Source organism: Peromyscus californicus, unplaced genomic scaffold, assembly GCF_007827085.1.
Source record: "Peromyscus californicus insignis strain IS unplaced genomic scaffold, ASM782708v3 Scaffold_3__1_contigs__length_106647218, whole genome shotgun sequence".
Classification (NCBI taxonomy): domain Eukaryota; kingdom Metazoa; phylum Chordata; class Mammalia; order Rodentia; family Cricetidae; genus Peromyscus; species Peromyscus californicus.
Window position 1 is genome coordinate 93,777,695 of NW_026294551.1, and position 17,981 is coordinate 93,795,675.

Here is a 17,981-nt window from a genome sequence, read left to right on the forward strand (position 1 = left end):
GAACTCTGTAGGCCAAGCTGGCCTCGAACTCACAGAGATCCACCTGCCTCTGCCTCCCAAGTGCTGGGGTTAAAGGCCTGTACCACCACTGCCAGGCTCCCAGGGCCTTTCTTACAGTTAAATTGAAAAACCTCTGGGCTCTTTCACAGGATGAGCCTCCTGCTATTGGGCTTAGTCCTTGGTGAAGGGATGTTAGTGGAGAAGGCCAACATCTAAACTGACCACCCAGTCAGTGGAGGAGCTGCAATCCCTGTGAACCTGCTGGCATTGGGGAACCAGCCCCTAGAAGTCAGCCACAACCAAGGCAAGGGAGAGAATCCAAAGATTACTCCTGAGATGAGGCTACTGTACCACTCACCTTCAGAGGGAAAGGCAAAGGGTAGGTGGCTACAAGGTCCCAATGGGCCCTGGGCCAGAGCTGTGATTGGCCCAAGCTAGACAATGCCACTGTGATGTCGGGCCACATGCACTGTGAAATGGAGGCTCCTGAGTCCTTAGCCTCAGTGGAGCTGCCGTCCAGACACAGATCATGGTGAGCCCCTGGCCTCTTTCCACCAGCTCTGAGATAAGTGCTCAATTCCTAGACAGCTGCCTAGCTGCCTAGGAATCAATGCTATCTCACTCTGAGAATGGATGACAGTTCCTTTATGGGACAAGAAAATCTTTCAGAAGGCTCTAGGTGGTATAACCTGGAGCCATTCCAGCTTCTTCAGTCAAATATTGGCAAATCTTGAGGGAATCAACCCCCACAGATTCACCCTTGAAGTGGGGGCTGGTCCCTGCAGGCTATATTGACTTTAAATGTAGCCTGCCTCCCTACCAAAAGATGGCTGCAGTATCTTGCTAGTAAGAGTGCTTCGGGGCAGGGGCTTGGAGCCTGGTCCCACCCAGGCCTTAACACTGACCTGGCCTTTGCAGAGTGGTGGGTACGATCTCAACCTCTTTGCCAGCCCTCCTGACTGCAACTTCCTGTGTTCCGTCTGCCATGGGGTTCTCAAGAGGCCAATGAGGCTGCCATGCAGTCACATCTTCTGCAAAAAGTGCATCCTCCAGTGGCTAGCCAGGTGCCATTGGGAATTCAGGGGGGTGGGAGGCTGGGAGGCGACTCCTGCCGCTGAGAGTGGGAAGGTCTTCCAAAAACTGGGTTCCGATGGCTAGAAGACTCAGCCGCAAAATCTGGGACACTAAGATAAAGTGTGCCTCACTCTCTGTAGTCTGAAGTCCCTAGCCTCAGCTTGGGAGCCAAATCCTGTAGGGCCCCCTTCATGCCCCCTCCAGCCAGAAAGGAGAGACTAGCTGGGTTACCCCATGAAGGCTTGCTCTGGCAGGCATATGCCTCCCACCTTCCCTCTTCCACTTCCAACATCACACTGATACCTCTTTCTAGACAAAACACCTGTCCATGCTGTAGAAAAGAGGTGAAAAGGAGAAAGATGGTCCAAGTGAACAAACTCCGGAAAACCATTGGCCGCCTGCAAGTCAAGGTAGCTCAGAACATCCACTCCCGTCCTCCCGGCGGGGGGTGGGGCAGGGTCAGAAGAGGGAGCAAAAAGAAGCCTTTTGTTAGGGCCAAGGATAGGCCACAGGTCATAGACACGGTTAAAGAGTATGAATCATGGGTCTACCATTTGCTGTGCCACTAGACAGCTGCTTATCCTTCCTGGATTCCTTGGACCTTCAGGTGTAATGTGAGGAGTATAAAAAATTCCAGGGATGAGGTGCCTGGTGCACTAGCCATTATTACTCTTCAGCCCTCTAGCTTTACAAAATGGAATCACAAAAACTTAGCAAGCAGTGAGGTGTAGTGGTGCACGCCTTTAATCCCAGCACTGGGGAGACAGAAGCAGGCTGATCTCTGAGTCTGAGGAGCCCAGCCTGGTCTACAGAGCAAGTTCCAGGACAGCCAGGGTTATTACAGAGAAACTGTCTCTACAAACCAATAAAAACCTTAGGAGGCTCCAGAGTTCACTTGTTTCATAGTCAGGGGATATCACAGCTTAGAGGTTATTTAGGAGCCCCAGGTGGCAACGCCTAACCCAGTTTAATTCACACTGAGCTTTCTTATCCTCCCTAGTGCAAGAATGCTGAAGCTGGCTGCTTGGTGACATGCCCTCTGGCTCATCGCAAGGGGCACCAAAACTCCTGCCCCTTCGAGCTGATGGCCTGCCCCAATGAGGGCTGCACCGCGCAGGTTCTGCGTGGGGTCCTCGATGAGCACCGCCAGCACTGCCATCAGGGTGGCCAGCAGGGTGGCCAGCAGCGCTGCCCCTTAGGCTGTGGGGCCACTCTGGCTGCCGCGGAGGGTGAGCAACACAACTGCTACCGTGAGCTACGTGATGCTTGGGTCCAGCGCCACGAGCGCAACCGGACCCTGCTGCTGAGCCTGCTGGGGCGTGTGCGCCTGGTGCACCGCACCACCAACTTCATCCGCCGGCAGCTGGCACAGCTGGGCGACTTCCTGGAGGATGACTCCCTGCTTCTGAGCTCCAGGGCTCAGGAGACTGAGGTTGCCCCGGAGGCTGAGATGTGGGGTGTGCAGGGCCAAGGTGTCTTATAAAGGAGTTAAATAAACGCTGAGCCCAGACCTGACCCACCTCACGTCCTGTGCATGCTGTGTGCTCTGTCGTCCTTGTCACCCCTGCTGACCTTCCACATCAGACACTGGCCTTTCTCTTCCCTAGATTGTTCTCCCAGACTCTGAAGTTTCTTTTCTCTGACTGGATCTACCACTGAGTAGATTCTGCAAAGCCGTTAGCTTATTCATTAACCCATTTTTCTTCCCATGGCTTTTCTATCAGCCTAATCGCTTCCTAGCTGGTGACACAAATGACTCAAAACTTTAAGAGTAGAAGAGATGTCTGAGAGGTTAAAAGCACTGGCTGCTCTTCCAGAGGTCCTGAGTTCAGGTCCCAGCAACCATATCGTGGCTCACTACCATCTGTAATGAGATCTGGTGCCCTCTTCTGGCCTGCAGGGGTGCATACAAGCAGAAAACTGTATACATGATAAATAAATCTTTTGTTTTGTTTTGTTTTTTTCCAGACAGAGTTTTTCTGTGTTGTTTTGATACCTAGCTCTGTAGACCAGGCTGGCCTCGAACTCACAGAGATCTGCCTGGCTCTGCCTCCTGAGTACGGGGATTAAAGGCATTTGCCACCACCGCCTGGCCTAAATAAATCTTAAAAGGGGGGGGGAGCTGTGTCATTCAGTGATGGCGCACATTTTTTTTAATCCCAGCACTCAGGAGGCAGAGGCAGGCTGATCTCCCAGTTTGAGGCCAGCCTATCAATACAGAGAAATCCTGTCTCAAAAACAAAAAAAAAAAACAAAAAAAAAAACAAACAAACAAACAAAAAAAACACTGGCTGATCTAGAGGACCTGGATTTTATTCCCAGGTTTAATTCCCAGCACCCACATGGCTGCTAATAACATCTGTAACATCCTAGTTCTTCTAGGGGACGTTATGCTTTCTTCTGGCTTCCACAGACATAGATACAGGAGCGGGGGGGGGGGGGGGGGGTGGTCCCTCCAATGATTGACCCATCATTATGTGAGATTCAGTAGCATCCTGTAAAGTGATTTGACAAGTTTTCAGAATCTGAAATCTCTTTCCAGAAGACAAGCTACCCTGTGGAGGCAGGATCTCTATGTAGTTCCCATTGTCCTAAAACATTATGTAGACCAGACTGGTCTCAAACTCACAAGGATCCTCTTCCCTCTTCCAAGTGCTGGGATTAAAGCATGTACTACCATGCCTGGCCACAAGTATCTCTTTAGATTTATTTCATGTGTATGAATGTTTTTGCTGTTTTGTTTTGAGACAAGATTTCTCTGGGTAGCCCTGGCTATCCTGGAACTTACTATGTAGACCAGACTGGCCTCAAACTCAGAGATCCTCCTGCCTCTGCCTCCTGAGTGCTGAGATTAAAGGTGTGCTCCACCACCTTGGAGTGTATGAATGTTTTACCTTGCCTGTTTATATGTGCACCATGTGCATTCCTGGTGCCCTAAGAAGTCAGAGGAGAGCAATGGCTACCCTGGAAGTGGAGTTATGGATGTTTGTGGGTCACCATGTGATTGTTGGAAATGAAATCCAGTTCCTCTTCAAAAACAAGTGTTCTAAACTGCTGAGCCGTGTCTCCAGGTATCACACATTAGAATATTTTCATTTCTGTGAGGGATTAGGAGAGAGAGAGAGAGAGAGAGAGAGAGAGAGAGAGAGAGAGAGAGAGGGAATGGCTTACAAGGCTGTGGTTCAGCTAATCCAACAATGGCTGTCTACCAATGAAAGGTCCAATAACCCAGTAGTTGTTCAGTTCATGAGGCTGGATGTCTCAGCTAGTCTTCAGTATACACCAGAACCCCAAAGAAGTAGGCCAGCCAAGGAAAAGACTGGCCAGCAAGCAGGCAGAAAGCAAGCCTCCTTCTTCCATGTCCTTTATAGGCTGCCAAAAGATGTAGTCCAGATGAAAAGTGGATCTTCCCATCTCAAAAGATCCAGATTAAAAGTGGGTATTCCCAGTTCAAATGATTTAATTAAGAAGTTCCTCAGGACACCCAGAGCTGATACACAAAGAAGCCCTGTCTTGAAAAACTAAAATAAAAATTAAAAAAGGAAAAGAAAGAAAGAAAGAAAGAAAAGAAAAGAAAAAGGAAGAAAGAAGAGAAAAAGTCCCTCACAGGTGTTCCTAGCCATGGGTTTTAGTTAATTCCAGATGTAGTCAAGTTGAGAACCAAGAATAGCCATCATCAACCAAGATGGTGAACTTCCAAGATGGCTGGCTTCTTCCTCGCCCTCCTGACCTAAGATAAACCCCTGGCAGTTTAAAACAAAGGCTTTGTGAATTGTTTTGTTTTGTTTTTTTGAGACAAGGTTTCTCTGTATAACAACTCTGGCTGTCCTGGAACTCCCTCTGTAGACCAGGCTGGCCTTGAATTCACAGACATCTTGCTTCTGCTTCCTGGGTGCTGGGGTTAAAGGCTTTTACAACCATGCCCAGGCCAAAAGCATTTTTAAAATTCACATTAAGATAAAATGCCTCCAACTTCTTTATGTGTGCATTCAGCCCTATGAATTTCCTGAAATGGGCAGTGGTGGCGCACACCTTTAATCACAGCACTCCAGAGGCAGAGGCAGACAGATCTCTGTGAGTTCAAGGCCAGCCTGAGCAAGTTTTGGGACAGCCAGAGCCACACAGAGAAACCCTATCTAGAAAAGGCCTGGGCCAGAGAGATGGCTCTCTGAGAACCCGCTGCCAAGTCTGATAACCTGAGTTTCATCCCTGGAACCTACGCAGTGGAAGGAAAAAAGCCTACTTCCATGTTCTCTGTCTCCACACATGCTATGGCGAGGGGGTGGTCTTGTAGTACACACACACAAACTAAATGATAAATGGAGGGTGTTCAAGAGGCTGAAACAGATCTTGAGCCTGAAGCCAACCTTGAGTATAACACAGTTCCAGACCAGCCTAAAACTAACAATACATAACCAGAATCTTCCTTAATAAGCTAAAAAAATTTTTTCGATACAGGGTTCCTCTCTGTAGTTTTGGTTCGTGTCCAGGATCTTGTTCTGTAGACCAGGCTGGCCTCAAACTCACAGAGATCCTCCTGGCTCTGCCTCCCGAGTGCAAGTGCAAGGAGACTGGGATTAAAGGCATCAGCCACCACCACCACATGGTTTAAATTAAATTAATTTTTTTTGTTTTGTTTTCAAGACAGAGTTTCTCTGTGTAGTTTTGGTGCTTGTCCTGGATTTCACTCTGTAGACCGGGCTGGCCTCGAGTGCTGGGGGTAAAGGCGTGTGCCACCACCGCCCCGCTTAAATTAATTTATTTTATTTTATTTATTTATTTATTTTTTTTGGTTTTTCGAGACCTGGAACTTACTTGGTAGCCCAGGCTGACCTCGAACTCACAAAGATCTGCCTGGCTCTGCCTCCCGAGTGCTGGGATTAAAGGCGTGCACCACCACGGCCCGGCTTTAAATTAATTTTTTTAATGAAAAGCAAATGAGACAGCCAGGCATTGGTGGACCACGTCTTTAATTCCCAGCACTGGGGAGGCAGAAGCAGTAGAATGTCTGAGTTCGAGGCCAGCCTGGACTACAGAGCGAATTCCAGGACAGCCAAGGCTGCAGAGATACTGTCTCAAAAAAAAAAAAGGAGTAGAAAACAAGACAAATTAGAACAAATAATAAATAAATAGTAAATAGGTAGTCAAAAAATGCAAGACGTTCAGCAAGGCAGCCACCGCCAGCCTGCACGCTGGGAACACCTTCAGCTTCCACTCCTGGTCGCAGTAGCCAGTACCCACAGTAAAGATGGCTCCCAGGGCGCGTGCCGATGGCGTCAAAGTAGTTGCAGCTCGTGATGTCATCACTACGTGCCTTGAAGTACGGAGTAGCGCGTTGTCTGTCTCACGCGGCTAAGGGCTGCTGAGCCTGGAGGAATCGACTGCGCTCGGACATGGCTGAGACTGTGGCCGGAGTGAGCCGCTTCAAAGCCAAGTAAGTCCTGGGCGGAGGCGCCGACCGCGAAGGGAGATGGGTTCACTGCCCGAGGAACCGGGAAAGAGAGCCGGGAGTTTAGGAGGGGCGTTCGGGGTGATACAAGGGGCTCCGAGTCCCGTGCTCACTCGGTTCCCCAGGCTGTGGGGAACTGTTTAGTGTTAGGATAGGGACAGGCTCTGCCTTTATCCGGAGTGTATAGTTTCCAGATAAATAGTTTACGCCCATCTCTGAGGATTGGATTATCAAGTGTTAGCAAAGAGAAGCCTCAGTGCTGATAGCATCTCTGTTGATGGGTTAACTGGGTGCAGAGCATGGGAGGCTGGTTTTATCCTGGTGGGCAGACTTCCAGGGAGTGGACTTAGAGGCTGGGAGGAGGGGCATTGGATTTGGGAAGGCCAGACCAGCCCACATACAGGATAGAGGCAGAAAACACAGAGCCTGGGCCAGGAACAGTGGTGCTGCAGTTGACCATTGAGAAAGATAGGTAGAAGTCCTTCTGGGCAAAGTCACAGAAGCGTGTGGGAAGAATGGAAGCTCCAAGCTTCCTATAGTGACACCCGTCAGATGTTCTAAAGGGGATGAAAGCAAGAGACCAGAGTAGACAGGGTAGCCAGTGAGGAGGCTGCAACAGCCACCCCCACACACACACCCCCCGGGAAACTGCAGTGGCTTGGCCTGGACCAAAGCAGTAGAGAAAGTCAGACCCCAGAAATGACAGCTAGCTGGGGAGACATAAAGTGGGGCTGAGGCTGGAGGAGGGAGACTTGGTAGGGTAGTGCGTGCTGGGCCTCACTAGTGAAGACCTTGAGAGTATGTTACCTTTTCCTGGCCTCCCCCAGCTAGCAGGGAGCCCCCCCCCCCAAAAAAAAAAAAAAAAACTTCTGAAGTCTGGGCTGTTGCTGGGCTGCCTTCACCTTATCCAGGCCCACCTTTTTTTTTTTTTTTTTTCCGAGACAGGGTTTCTCTGTGTAGCTTTGCGCCTTTCCTGGATCTCGCTCTGTAGACCAGGCTGGCCTCGAACTCACAGAGATCCGCCTGGCTCTGCCTCCCTAGTGCTGGGATTAAAGGCGTGCGCCACCACTGCCTGGCCAGGCCCACCTCTTCAAGCAATATGATGACCCCATAGATCCACAGAGGCATGATCACCAGCTAGCTCCGGGTCTCAACCTTCCTGTAATGTGAAGATAGTAACATCCACCCACTGAGCTGTTAGTTTTATCCCTGGGTTCCTGCTGCTGACTGGGTGCTTTGCAAGGTCAAGGATTTGGCTCATCTCTGGGAGAGTACCCAGTACAGGTGGGACAAGGGCATTAGGCGATCACTCAGTATCCTGTTCTCTTTCCAGCTATGCTGTTGAGCGGAAGATTGAACCTTTCTACAAGGGTGGGAAAGCACAGGTAACTATCCCCAGGGCCAGTTAGAGGGTAAAGAGGTGTAGGAAGTACTGAGTGGTTCCTTGGCTGAGACCCCTTTATCCCTAGCTGGACCAGACTGGCCATTACCTCTTTTGTGTCTGTGGTACCAAAGTCAACATCCTAGACGTGGCCTCTGGGGCTTTGCTTCGGAGCCTGGAGCAGGTAAGGATGGGCTGGACAGATGTGAGGGACTTGAAGGGAGGGTAGCATTTTCTTACAGTGCTCTGAATTCCCACTCTCCCCTTAGGAGGACCAAGAGGACATCACTGCCTTTGACCTCAGTCCCGATGATGAAGTATGATGGGTGGGGTGGCGGGGAAGCTCCCTTCCATATCGAATTGGCAAACATGTCTTACCTCCCGGCTGTGTTATCCCACACTTTCCCCCAGGTACTGGTAACAGCCAGCCGGGCACTGCTGCTGGCTCAGTGGGCCTGGCGAGAAGGCACTGTCACTCGTCTGTGGAAGGCGATACACACGGCTCCTGTGGCCTCCATGGCCTTTGACGCCACCTCTACACTGTTAGCCACAGGTAGGACCCCAGCTGGGTGGGTGTGCTGGAGGGTACAAGGCACGAGGTCCACCCTTATCTCAGACATATCCCCACAGGTGGCTGTGATGGGGCTATACGGGTCTGGGACATTGTGCAGCACTATGGGACACACCACCTTCGAGGCTCACCCGGTGTCGTTCAGTGAGTGGGGTAGTGGAGGAGAGGCGGGTAGAGGTACCACCCCGGGAAGTACAGCTGATTTGTCTCTGCTTTTCTTCAGTTTGGTGGCCTTCCATCCAGACCCCACTCGCCTGCTGCTCTTCTCCTCGGCCGTGGACACCTCTGTCCGTGTGTGGTCGCTGCAGGACCGCTCCTGTCTGGCTGTACTGGCTGCACACTACAGTGCTGTTACTTCCCTGTCCTTCAGTGAGGATGGCCATACCATGCTCAGGTTGGCTCAGGCTGACCACACGGGGCTTGGGTGGAAGGGGAGACCAAGGCTGAGACTGGAACTGAGGGAGCTGTTTCTCCTCAGCTCTGGCCGTGATAAGATCTGCATAGTCTGGGACCTTCAGAGCTACCAGGCCTCGAGGACAGTGCCAGTGTTTGAGGTATGGCCCTGCAGGCCAGGGCCAGTGAATGGGGCAGGAATGGGAGGCATGGCTGTATAGGCTCTGACCCTGTTCATCCACAGAGCGTGGAAACTGCTGTACTGTTGCCTGAGGAGCCGGCACCTGCACTGGGTGTGAAGAATTCAGGCCTGCACTTCTTAACAGCTGGTGACCAAGGTGTGGGGAGGCTGGCCACACGTGGACCAGGGAGCTGGGTGAAGCCTGTGGACCTCATCCCCCAACAGCCCTTGTCCTGATACAGGGATCCTCCGTGTGTGGGAGGCAGCTTCTGGACAGTGTGTGTACACCCAGCCACAAATGCCAGGCCAAGGGCAGGAACTGACGCACTGTACCCTGGCCCGCACTGCTGGTCTGCTCCTCACTGTCACCGCTGATCACAACCTGCTGCTCTACGAGGCACATTCCTTACAGCTACAGAAACAGGTAAGCACTTGTTACTGCCCAGTGCAGGACTTGGACATTAGGCTTTCTGTCTTACAGCCCCTCACTCGTGACCATCCTGCCTCCCACAGTTTGCTGGCTATAGCGAGGAAGTGTTGGATGTTCGATTCCTTGGGCCCAATGACTCCCACATTGTTGTGGCTTCCAACAGCCCTTGCCTGAAAGTGTTTGAGCTGCAGACTTTGGCCTGTCAGATCCTCCACGGTCACACAGGCAGGTCAAGCCCTCTGACACCCCTGGCGCCTTAGCTTGGATTTGACAGCTTCCCTTCCCTGCCTCCTTTGGATCCTCGATCTCTGTCTGACCACTCTTCCTCTCCCTCCCAGACATTGTCCTGGCCCTGGATGTGTTCCAGAAGGGGTGGCTCTTTGCCAGCTGTGCCAAGGTGAGACCCCATAAGAGGTATGAAGGCACAGGCCCCCAAGTGAAAACAAAGGCAACAGAACCATGACCCATCATCTCTCTTCAACCCCTCCTGTCCGCAGGATCAGAGCATACGCGTCTGGAGGATGAACAAGGCTGGCCAGGTGGCCTGTGTAGCTCAGGGCTCCGGACACACACACAGCGTGGGCACCATCTGCTGTTCCAGGTAGTGGATCAGGACTGGACCCGGGGGTATCCAAGGAGGTAGAGGCCCGAGTCATTGGTTTCTAGCACAGTGTGGAGAATGAAGGTGCTGGTTTGGCCACACTGTGAGGCTATAACAAGGACGTGGAGCAGAGAAGAGGCCCAGGGAGACTCAGGTGCCATGGCAGATTTCTTGGAAGTGGCCTTGGAAGGTGGACAAGATAGGAAGGACTTGAGACAGACAAAATGACACTGAACAGGGTCCTGCTGTGTGTGGTGGCTCTGAGGGTAGGTAGTGCAGACAGAGGCATTTGGGGGTGATGTAGGCCAGTCCACGTCCTGAGATGGTCCTTCTGGTCCCGATCCTGGTGCAGAAGGCTAGAGCTTGCTGCACTGCAGACAGTGTCCTTGGGCCTGAGCAGTGTTTCCCTTTTTCTTGTTGACTACAGGCTAAAAGAAGCTTTCCTGGTGACAGGCAGTCAGGACTGTACTGTGAAGCTATGGCCCCTCCCTGAAGCCCTGTTGTCCAAGAACACAGCTGGGGACAGTGGCCCCGTGCCTCTACAGGCCCAGACCACTCAGCGCTGCCATGACAAAGTAGCCACACATGGCCTCTGGGATGGGGTGTGACTGCGCCCTAGAATGGGGTGAGTATCTAAGTTTCGTCACCTGCTCTCGTCACCAGGACATCAACAGTTTGGCTGTCTCCCCCAATGACAAGCTGTTAGCCACGGGCTCACAGGACCGCACAGCTAAGCTCTGGGCCTTGCCCCAGTGCCAACTGTTGGGTGTTTTTTCAGGCCACCGACGTGGCCTCTGGAATGTCCAGTTCTCACCCATGGACCAGGTGCTGGCCACAGCCTCTGCTGATGGCACCGTCAAGCTCTGGGCACTGCAAGACTTCAGCTGTCTCAAGGTAAGTACTTCCCTCGTCCCATCCCCTCTCCGGTAACACTTCAGACCCGTAAGACTTGGTTCCCCCTCTCTCTCCCCTGCAGACATTTGAGGGACATGATGCTTCTGTGCTGAAGGTGGCCTTTGTGAGCCGTGGCTCACAGCTGCTGTCTAGGTGAATGGGCTAGGAGAGGGCTGGGGGTGGATAGTGGGGGTCATTCCCCTACACTGAGTCCTTCCATTCTCAACCTCAGTGGTTCTGACGGGCTTCTGAAGCTGTGGACCATTAAGAGCAACGAGTGTGTGCGGACACTGGATGCTCACGAGGACAAGGTCTGGGGACTACACTGTAGCGGACTGGATGACCGTGCCGTCACCGGTGGCAGTGACTCCCGAATCATTCTCTGGAAGGTTGTGGACCCTAAGGGGTGGGATGAGGCAGCGCAGGGGACAGCACTGGGGCTTGTCTGATCCTGATTTGATCCTAGGATGTGACGGAGGCCGAGCAGGCAGAAGAGCAGGCCAAACGAGAAGAGCAGGTGATCAGGTAAGTCTGGGCTCAGGAGGACCCGCTGCATACCCTCAGCAGACCTCTCACCCTTGCATGTCTCCACCACTAGCACCTCCTGGATCCCCTAAGCAGCAGTAGCTCCTGTATGTCCCCTGCTGTGAGGCATAGGAAACAGGTTGAGGTAGGGCTCACGCCTGTGCGTGTTTACGCCCAGCCAGGGTCTCTGATTGACAATGTCTTTTCCTCTATCCCACCAGACAGCAAGAACTAGACAACCTGCTCCATGAGAAGCGGTATCTCCGGGCACTAGGACTTGCCATCTCCCTGGATCGTCCCCACACTGTACTGACTGTTATCCAGGGTCAGCACCTGCCCCAGGAGCAGGCTGGGGTTGGGGGAGGCTCCGGGGATCAGCAGACCCTTTAAGCTGACTTCCCTCCCACAGCCATCCGGAGGGATCCTGAGGCCTGTGAGAAGCTGGAAGGCACTGTGCTCCGGTTACGACGAGACCAGAAAGGTTGTGGACAGGGTGGAAGGGACCAGTCTGGGGAGGGGGGTGGCCTGGTGGGCAGAACACGGAATGGCCAACAAGCAGGGTGACCATCCCTATACCTCCAGAGGCCCTGCTGCGCTTCTGTGTCACGTGGAACACCAACTCCAGACATTGCCACGAAGCCCAGGCTGTGCTGGGTGTGCTGTTGCGGCATGAGGCCCCCGAGGAACTACTGGCCTACGAGGGTGTGCGGGGTACACTGGAGGCGCTGTTGCCCTATACGGGTATGTGACATGGCCCTGGGTCCAGGGAAGTCCCCGGTGGGTTCACAGACAACCCCCTCCTCCCTGCCCTAACGCCCTCTGTCTTCCTCTAGAGCGGCACTTCCAGCGGCTTAGCCGGACACTACAAGCAGCTACCTTCTTGGACTTCCTATGGCACAACATGAAGCTGTCCCCACTCCCTGCTGCTCCCCCAGCCCTGTGAGACACATAAAAGTTGCACTTTTCTATCTTGGCTTCTCAGATGAATCTGACTAATCTCCCCCAAAATCCTTGGCCATACTTGGCCCGCCGAGATTTCAACTGTAGAAGTTCAAGCCCACCCCTACCCCAGCCTGAAGTCCCTCAGGACACAATGAGATTGGGTGAAGTCATTCCACTTTTATTTAGAGGAAATGGGAAGTTGCTGCCCCTTGACCCTGTCAGCCATCCAGCCCCACCCTATCCTGCTCCCTTGGCAGGTCTGGTTCCCTACTTTGCCTGTGGTTGGGATTGACAATACAATCTCTCTGCAGGGCTGCACAAATCCTCAGGGGGGACCCTGGGGCTCTTTTCCTGTCCCAGTGCCATGCGGGTGACGGTGCAGCATCGGCTCTGGATGGCGCTCCGACAGGGCCGAGTTGGCACTACAGGGGGAGCAGTCCTGCCCTTGGCCACCTTGACTTCCCTTCCACCGGCTGGGGGCCCTGGCCTGCCCAGGAGGGAGCCCAGCCCTTCGGGCTGCAGCAGCACTGCTGGGAACAGGCCTACCCGGCCACTGTACCTGCAAGGAAGGCGGGGCCTGATGAAGGGTTTTCCTGATGCTATGTGCCCCTTCTGCCAGGCAGCACCTGCCACTCCACCACACCACCACCACACACACACACACACACACACACACACACACAACACACACACATACACACAACACACACACACACACACACACACACACACACACACACACACACACACACGCTCACCTGCACAGCCACCAGCCTCGGTCGGAGGTTTCCAGCACACACACACGTGCCCCTGCAGGCACTGATAGCTCATCGGTGTGACTGCCCTCATAGGCCTGGGTAGCACAGAACTGCGTCCCTAGGGTAGGTATTTGGGGGTCACTGTAGAACTGCAAGACTGGACTCCTTACCTTGCTCTGGGCTCACCTCTAGACACTCCAGACTGCTCCGAACCCCACTTGAGCCTTCTTGCTGTAAGCAGCACCCACATGCATGGTGCCCCACTAACTATCCCCTCCCTCCTGGGCTTGGTCTCAGCCTTGCCACAAGGTCCATTTCTTAGTGGTGAGGGATGGGCTCATACCACTGCCTTGCAAAGCCAGGCCTGACTCCTGGGCCTGGCCTGGGGCTACCTCCTCCAGGTAGGGAGCTGGAAACCAGGCTGTCTGCTGATCCTTGTTCTCCACCAGCCACCAACCTGATCAAGAGGCAGGGAAAGGGCTCAGATGCCAAGACCTGCACCCATCTTGATCAGAGAGCAAGTGTTTTTTTTGGTTTTGTGTTTGGAACCCACTTTGTAGACCAGGCTAGCTTCGAACTCACAGAGATCTGCCTGCCTATGTCTCCTGAGTGCTGGGGTTAAAGGTGTGTGCCACCACTGCCCAGTTGTTCCCAGGTTTTTAATACTGTGGTCCTACCTGAAGGATGTCGTAGTAATACGTCCAGAATTTCTTGAGCCTGTGTGTGGAAAGGTCTGTCTCTTGTGTCACGGGTATAAAAAGGCTGTAAACAGCGCATGCTCTGAGCCTCCAGGCTATGAATGGCAAGACTGCTTGCAGGTTGGGATAAGGGCTCCTCTGGTGTGGGCAGGATCACCAGGCTGGGCAGGGCAGCCAACACATGTGAGAAATGAATAGGAAGGATGGGAATACCCCTTTCCCCACCTATACATATAGGTCAGCCTAGCCTTCGCCTCTGCCCTTCCCAAGTGCATGGTCTAGGAGTAGGGTATAAGTCACCTGCCAGGAGGCAGTGTGGGCTCCAGATCCAGAGGTTTGGGTGCAAAGAAGTCATTGAGTGCTGCGCTCCTCAATACTCGCTCTGAGCTTGCCAGCAGTTCCTGTACATAGGTGTTCAGCAGCCGCAAACGTACCAGGCCTCGGCCAGTACGCCCCTGACGAGTCAGCAGTGGAACATCTGCCCGGGTGTCACAAGAACACACTGGGACCACTCACCCACACTTTTTTGGGGGGGCGGGGTTGCCTGACCACCCCTGTGACCACCCCTGCAACCCTTGCAGGCCTAACCAGGAAGCTTGGGAAGAATTCGTTCAGATCTCTGGAGCAGGCCCGCCTCCACTGGGAAGGTTTTCTTAAGGATCTTCTGAGAGGAAGAAGAAGCATGTGTCAATCTCTGAGAGTGGAGAGGACCCCCGGGGTGGGGGTGGGGGGGAGGGTCCCTGGAAGGGCCTCTACAGGAAGGGAGGGAGGTCATGTATCTAGAGGCCTCTGGATTGGAGGATGAGCCGCCCTGTTGAAGTAGTCCCAGGGTTACTTACCTGGAGCCGCCTAAACTCCTCCCAGCTCCTGCGAACAGAGGAGTCACTGCAGTCTGACCAGCGCACGGAGAAGGCAAATGTCTGTGTGAGGAAAGCTTGAGGTGCCATCTCCCCTTCTGCCTCTTGGGGCAGGAGTGGAGGATGGGGTTGTGTGGTCCTACCTGGAGTCGCTCCATCTGCACCAGGGCTACCGCATGCGCTGATACTGGGTGTCTTGGACCTGCCATGATTGTGGCCTCCTGCTGGGTGCTTGAAGGGGCTCTGAGCAGCCGGAAGAAATGAAGTGGAATTTCCCAACACTGCCCGAAACCGAGTCCCTGCACAGCACTCACACCCGGAAACTTTTCAGTTTCCTGGTTGTTCTTCAAGCACAAAATCTAAGAGGATTCAGCACAGGAGGGCTGTGCTGGGGGAGGGGCAAGCTGCGGCAGGTGGGAGGAAAAAATGAAGTCCTTTGTACTGGACTGTTCTGAAACAACCCTGAGGGGTTGGAACTGCCGCCTGGGGCTCCTTTCCTCCCCTAGCCAAGGGAAGAAAGGAGGTAGGCAGCTCCACTACAAAGTGCCGCCTCCACCTCACCTGCCGGCTGCCTCTTACCCTGCCTGCTGAACTGTCGTCCCAGGCTGCGTGCGCCCAACAGCTTGGTTTTTGAATTCGCCTGTGGGGCTGTATGCTGTTGTCATCTGAATCAACTTTTTCACCCCTGGGGCCTTTCCGTTCAGCTGTGGGTTTTTACGGGGTGGGTTGGGGGGAGTGGGCTTTGAGACAAGAGTTTCAATAATTTGCAAAGGCTGGCTTTAAACTTGGGATATTCCTGCCTCAGGCCCCTGAGCAGCTAAGGCTCAAACCTGTGTAAAAAGGCCATGAAACCTCACCTCTTTCCTTGGCCAAGTCTTGATATGCCTTAAACAACATACAGGTTCTTACATACTGGCTATTTCAGAAACATTAGAAGACAGAAGCCAGCAACTGGAAAAGCCGTGAGTACCCACCCCTAGGGACCTAGAGGAACTGTGGACCCCTCTAACCACCCAACTGGCAGCCGCTGCCTGCCCCTACCAACCCTAGATGCCCTCCACTTATCCTCCATAGCCACTGCCTCCTCTCTTGTTCGAATCTTAGGTGATCTTTTAATAAAAACCCAGAGCCAGATATCAGGGTGAAAGCTGAAAGATCAGAGAAGCAGAACAGCCAGCCACAAGTTCTTACCTCTAAGAAATCCTCAGCCTAAAGAGAGTGAGTTCCTGTTTCCTCACACCTTATATACCTTTCTCTGTCCTACCATATTATTTCCTGGGATTAAAGGAATGAGCTCTCAAGTGCTGGGATTAAAGGTATGTGCCACCCACAGGAGATCACTTCCTAAATATAACACCAGCAGCACAGACACTGAGCACAACAATTAATAAATGGGACCTCTTGAAACTAAGAAGCTTTTGTAGGGCAAAAGACACGGTCAATAAGACAAAAAGACAGTCAACAGAATGGGAAAAGACCTTCACCAACCCCACATCTGACAGAGGACTGATCTCCAAAGTATATAAAGAACTCAAGAAACTAGATATCAAAATACTGAACAATCCAATTAAAAAATGGGCTAAAGAGCTAAACAGAGAATTCTCAAAAGAAGAATCACAAATGGCTGAAAGACATTTAAAGAAATGCTCAACATCCTTAATCATCAGAGAAATGCAAATCAAAATGACTCTGAGATGCCATCTTACACCTGTCAGAATGGCTATGATCAAAAACACTAATGACAGTCAATGTTGGAGAGGATGTGGAGCAAAGGGAACACTCCTCCACTGTTGGTGGGAATGCAAACTTGTACAACCACTGTGGAAATCAGTATGGCGGTTTCTCAGAAAATTGGGAATCAATCTACCTCAAGACCCAGCCATACCACTCTTGGGCATATACCCAAGAAATGCTCAATCATACACAAAGATACATGCTCAACTATGTTCATAGCAGCACTATTCGTAATAGCCAGAACCTAGAAACAACCTAGACACCCGTCAACTGAAGAACGGATTAAGAAAATGTGGTACATACACACAATGAAGTACTACTCAGCAGAGAAAAACAATGACATCATGAAATTTGCAGGCAAATGGATGGAACTAGAAAATATCATCCTGAGGGAGGTAACCCAAACCCAGGAGGACAAACATGGTATGTACTCACTCACTCATAAGTGGATACTAGATATAAAGCAAAGAACAATCAGACTGCAACCCACAGAACTAGGGAGGCTACATAGCAGGGGGGACCCTAGGATGACTGTGGCGTATAATAAGTTTTGGTTTTACTCAATCACTGGGCAAGCCTCAGTGAAACATTTCACTCTCACTATTAGGATAAGAATTTATACTGTATCAAGCTGATAATAGAAAAATAAATAAAAATAAATAAATAAAAATAAACAACAACAACTGTAGCTAGAGTTTTCCTGCCTGGCCCACAGTCAGGATAAATCTCTCTCACCTGCCAGTCCCACAGCCATCAGACCCAACCAAGTAAACACAGAGACTTATATTGGTTACAAACTGTATGGCTGTGGCAGGCTTCTTGCTAACTGTTCTTACAGCTTAAATTAATCCATTTCCATTAATTGATACCTTGCCACATGGCTCGTGGCTTATCGGCATCTTCACATGCTGTTTCTCATCATGGCGGCTGACAGTGTCTCTCTGATTCAGCCTTCCACTTCCCAGATTTATTCTCCTCCTTGTCCCACCTACACTTCCTGCCTAGCCAATGGCCAATCAGTGTTTTATTTATTGACCAATCAGCAACACATTTGCCATACAGAACATCCCACAGCAAACAACAAAAAAGATATGTGCCACCATTGCCTGGCTCTGTTCCTAGTGTGGCCTTGAACTCACAGAGATCCAGACTGATCTCTGCGTCCTGAATGCTAGAATTAAAGGTGTGTGCCACTACTGCCTGGCCTCTTTGTCTAATATAGTGGCTGGCTCTGTCCTCTGATCCTCAGACAAGTTTATTAGGGTACACAATATATCACCATACCTCTCACTTAGATGCACACAGAGGAGTCCCAACTCTGTGGCTAGTAAGAGGTTCCTCCCTGTCTCTTAAGAATCCACTCACAGAGCCGGGCGGTGGTGGCGCATGCCTTTAATCCCAGCACTCGGGAGGCAGAGGCAGGCGGATCTCTGTGAGTTCGAGGCCAGCCTGGTCTACAGAGCGAGATCCAGGAAAGGCGCAAAGCTACACAG

At 52.0% G+C, this 17,981-nt stretch overlaps 3 protein-coding genes across 3 annotated transcripts; 2 read left to right on the forward strand and 1 right to left on the reverse strand.

Moving 5' to 3' along the window:
• The first annotated feature begins 826 nt into the window (after nt 1-826).
• On the forward strand, nt 827-2,557 carry Rnf151 (ring finger protein 151). The gene is made up of 4 exons (XM_052758260.1): nt 827-835; nt 919-1,064; nt 1,388-1,484; nt 2,075-2,557. Exons 1-4 carry the CDS (start codon nt 827-829, stop codon nt 2,555-2,557), a joined length of 735 nt encoding a protein of 244 aa, XP_052614220.1.
• Nucleotides 2,558-6,384: 3,827 nt separating this feature from the next.
• Nucleotides 6,385-12,467, forward strand: Tbl3 (transducin beta like 3). Its single transcript, XM_052759043.1, has 22 exons — nt 6,385-6,508; nt 7,857-7,908; nt 7,993-8,088; nt 8,174-8,221; nt 8,316-8,457; nt 8,535-8,619; nt 8,699-8,869; nt 8,954-9,029; nt 9,113-9,206; nt 9,292-9,473; nt 9,563-9,704; nt 9,818-9,876; nt 9,977-10,080; nt 10,508-10,655; nt 10,744-10,974; nt 11,057-11,127; nt 11,207-11,363; nt 11,441-11,499; nt 11,721-11,824; nt 11,909-11,980; nt 12,082-12,240; nt 12,333-12,467. The coding sequence occupies exons 1-22, from the start codon at nt 6,468-6,470 to the stop codon at nt 12,440-12,442; spliced, it is 2,403 nt and encodes an 800-aa protein (XP_052615003.1). The 5' UTR covers nt 6,385-6,467; the 3' UTR covers nt 12,443-12,467.
• Nucleotides 12,468-12,603: 136 nt separating this feature from the next.
• On the reverse strand, nt 12,604-17,981 carry Noxo1 (NADPH oxidase organizer 1). The gene is made up of 8 exons (XM_052759045.1): nt 14,898-17,981; nt 14,737-14,817; nt 14,486-14,561; nt 14,198-14,375; nt 13,877-14,058; nt 13,543-13,656; nt 13,200-13,317; nt 12,604-13,000 (listed from the first exon to the last, which is right to left on the reverse strand). The coding sequence occupies exons 1-8, from the start codon at nt 14,961-14,963 to the stop codon at nt 12,709-12,711; spliced, it is 1,107 nt and encodes a 368-aa protein (XP_052615005.1). The 5' UTR covers nt 14,964-17,981; the 3' UTR covers nt 12,604-12,708.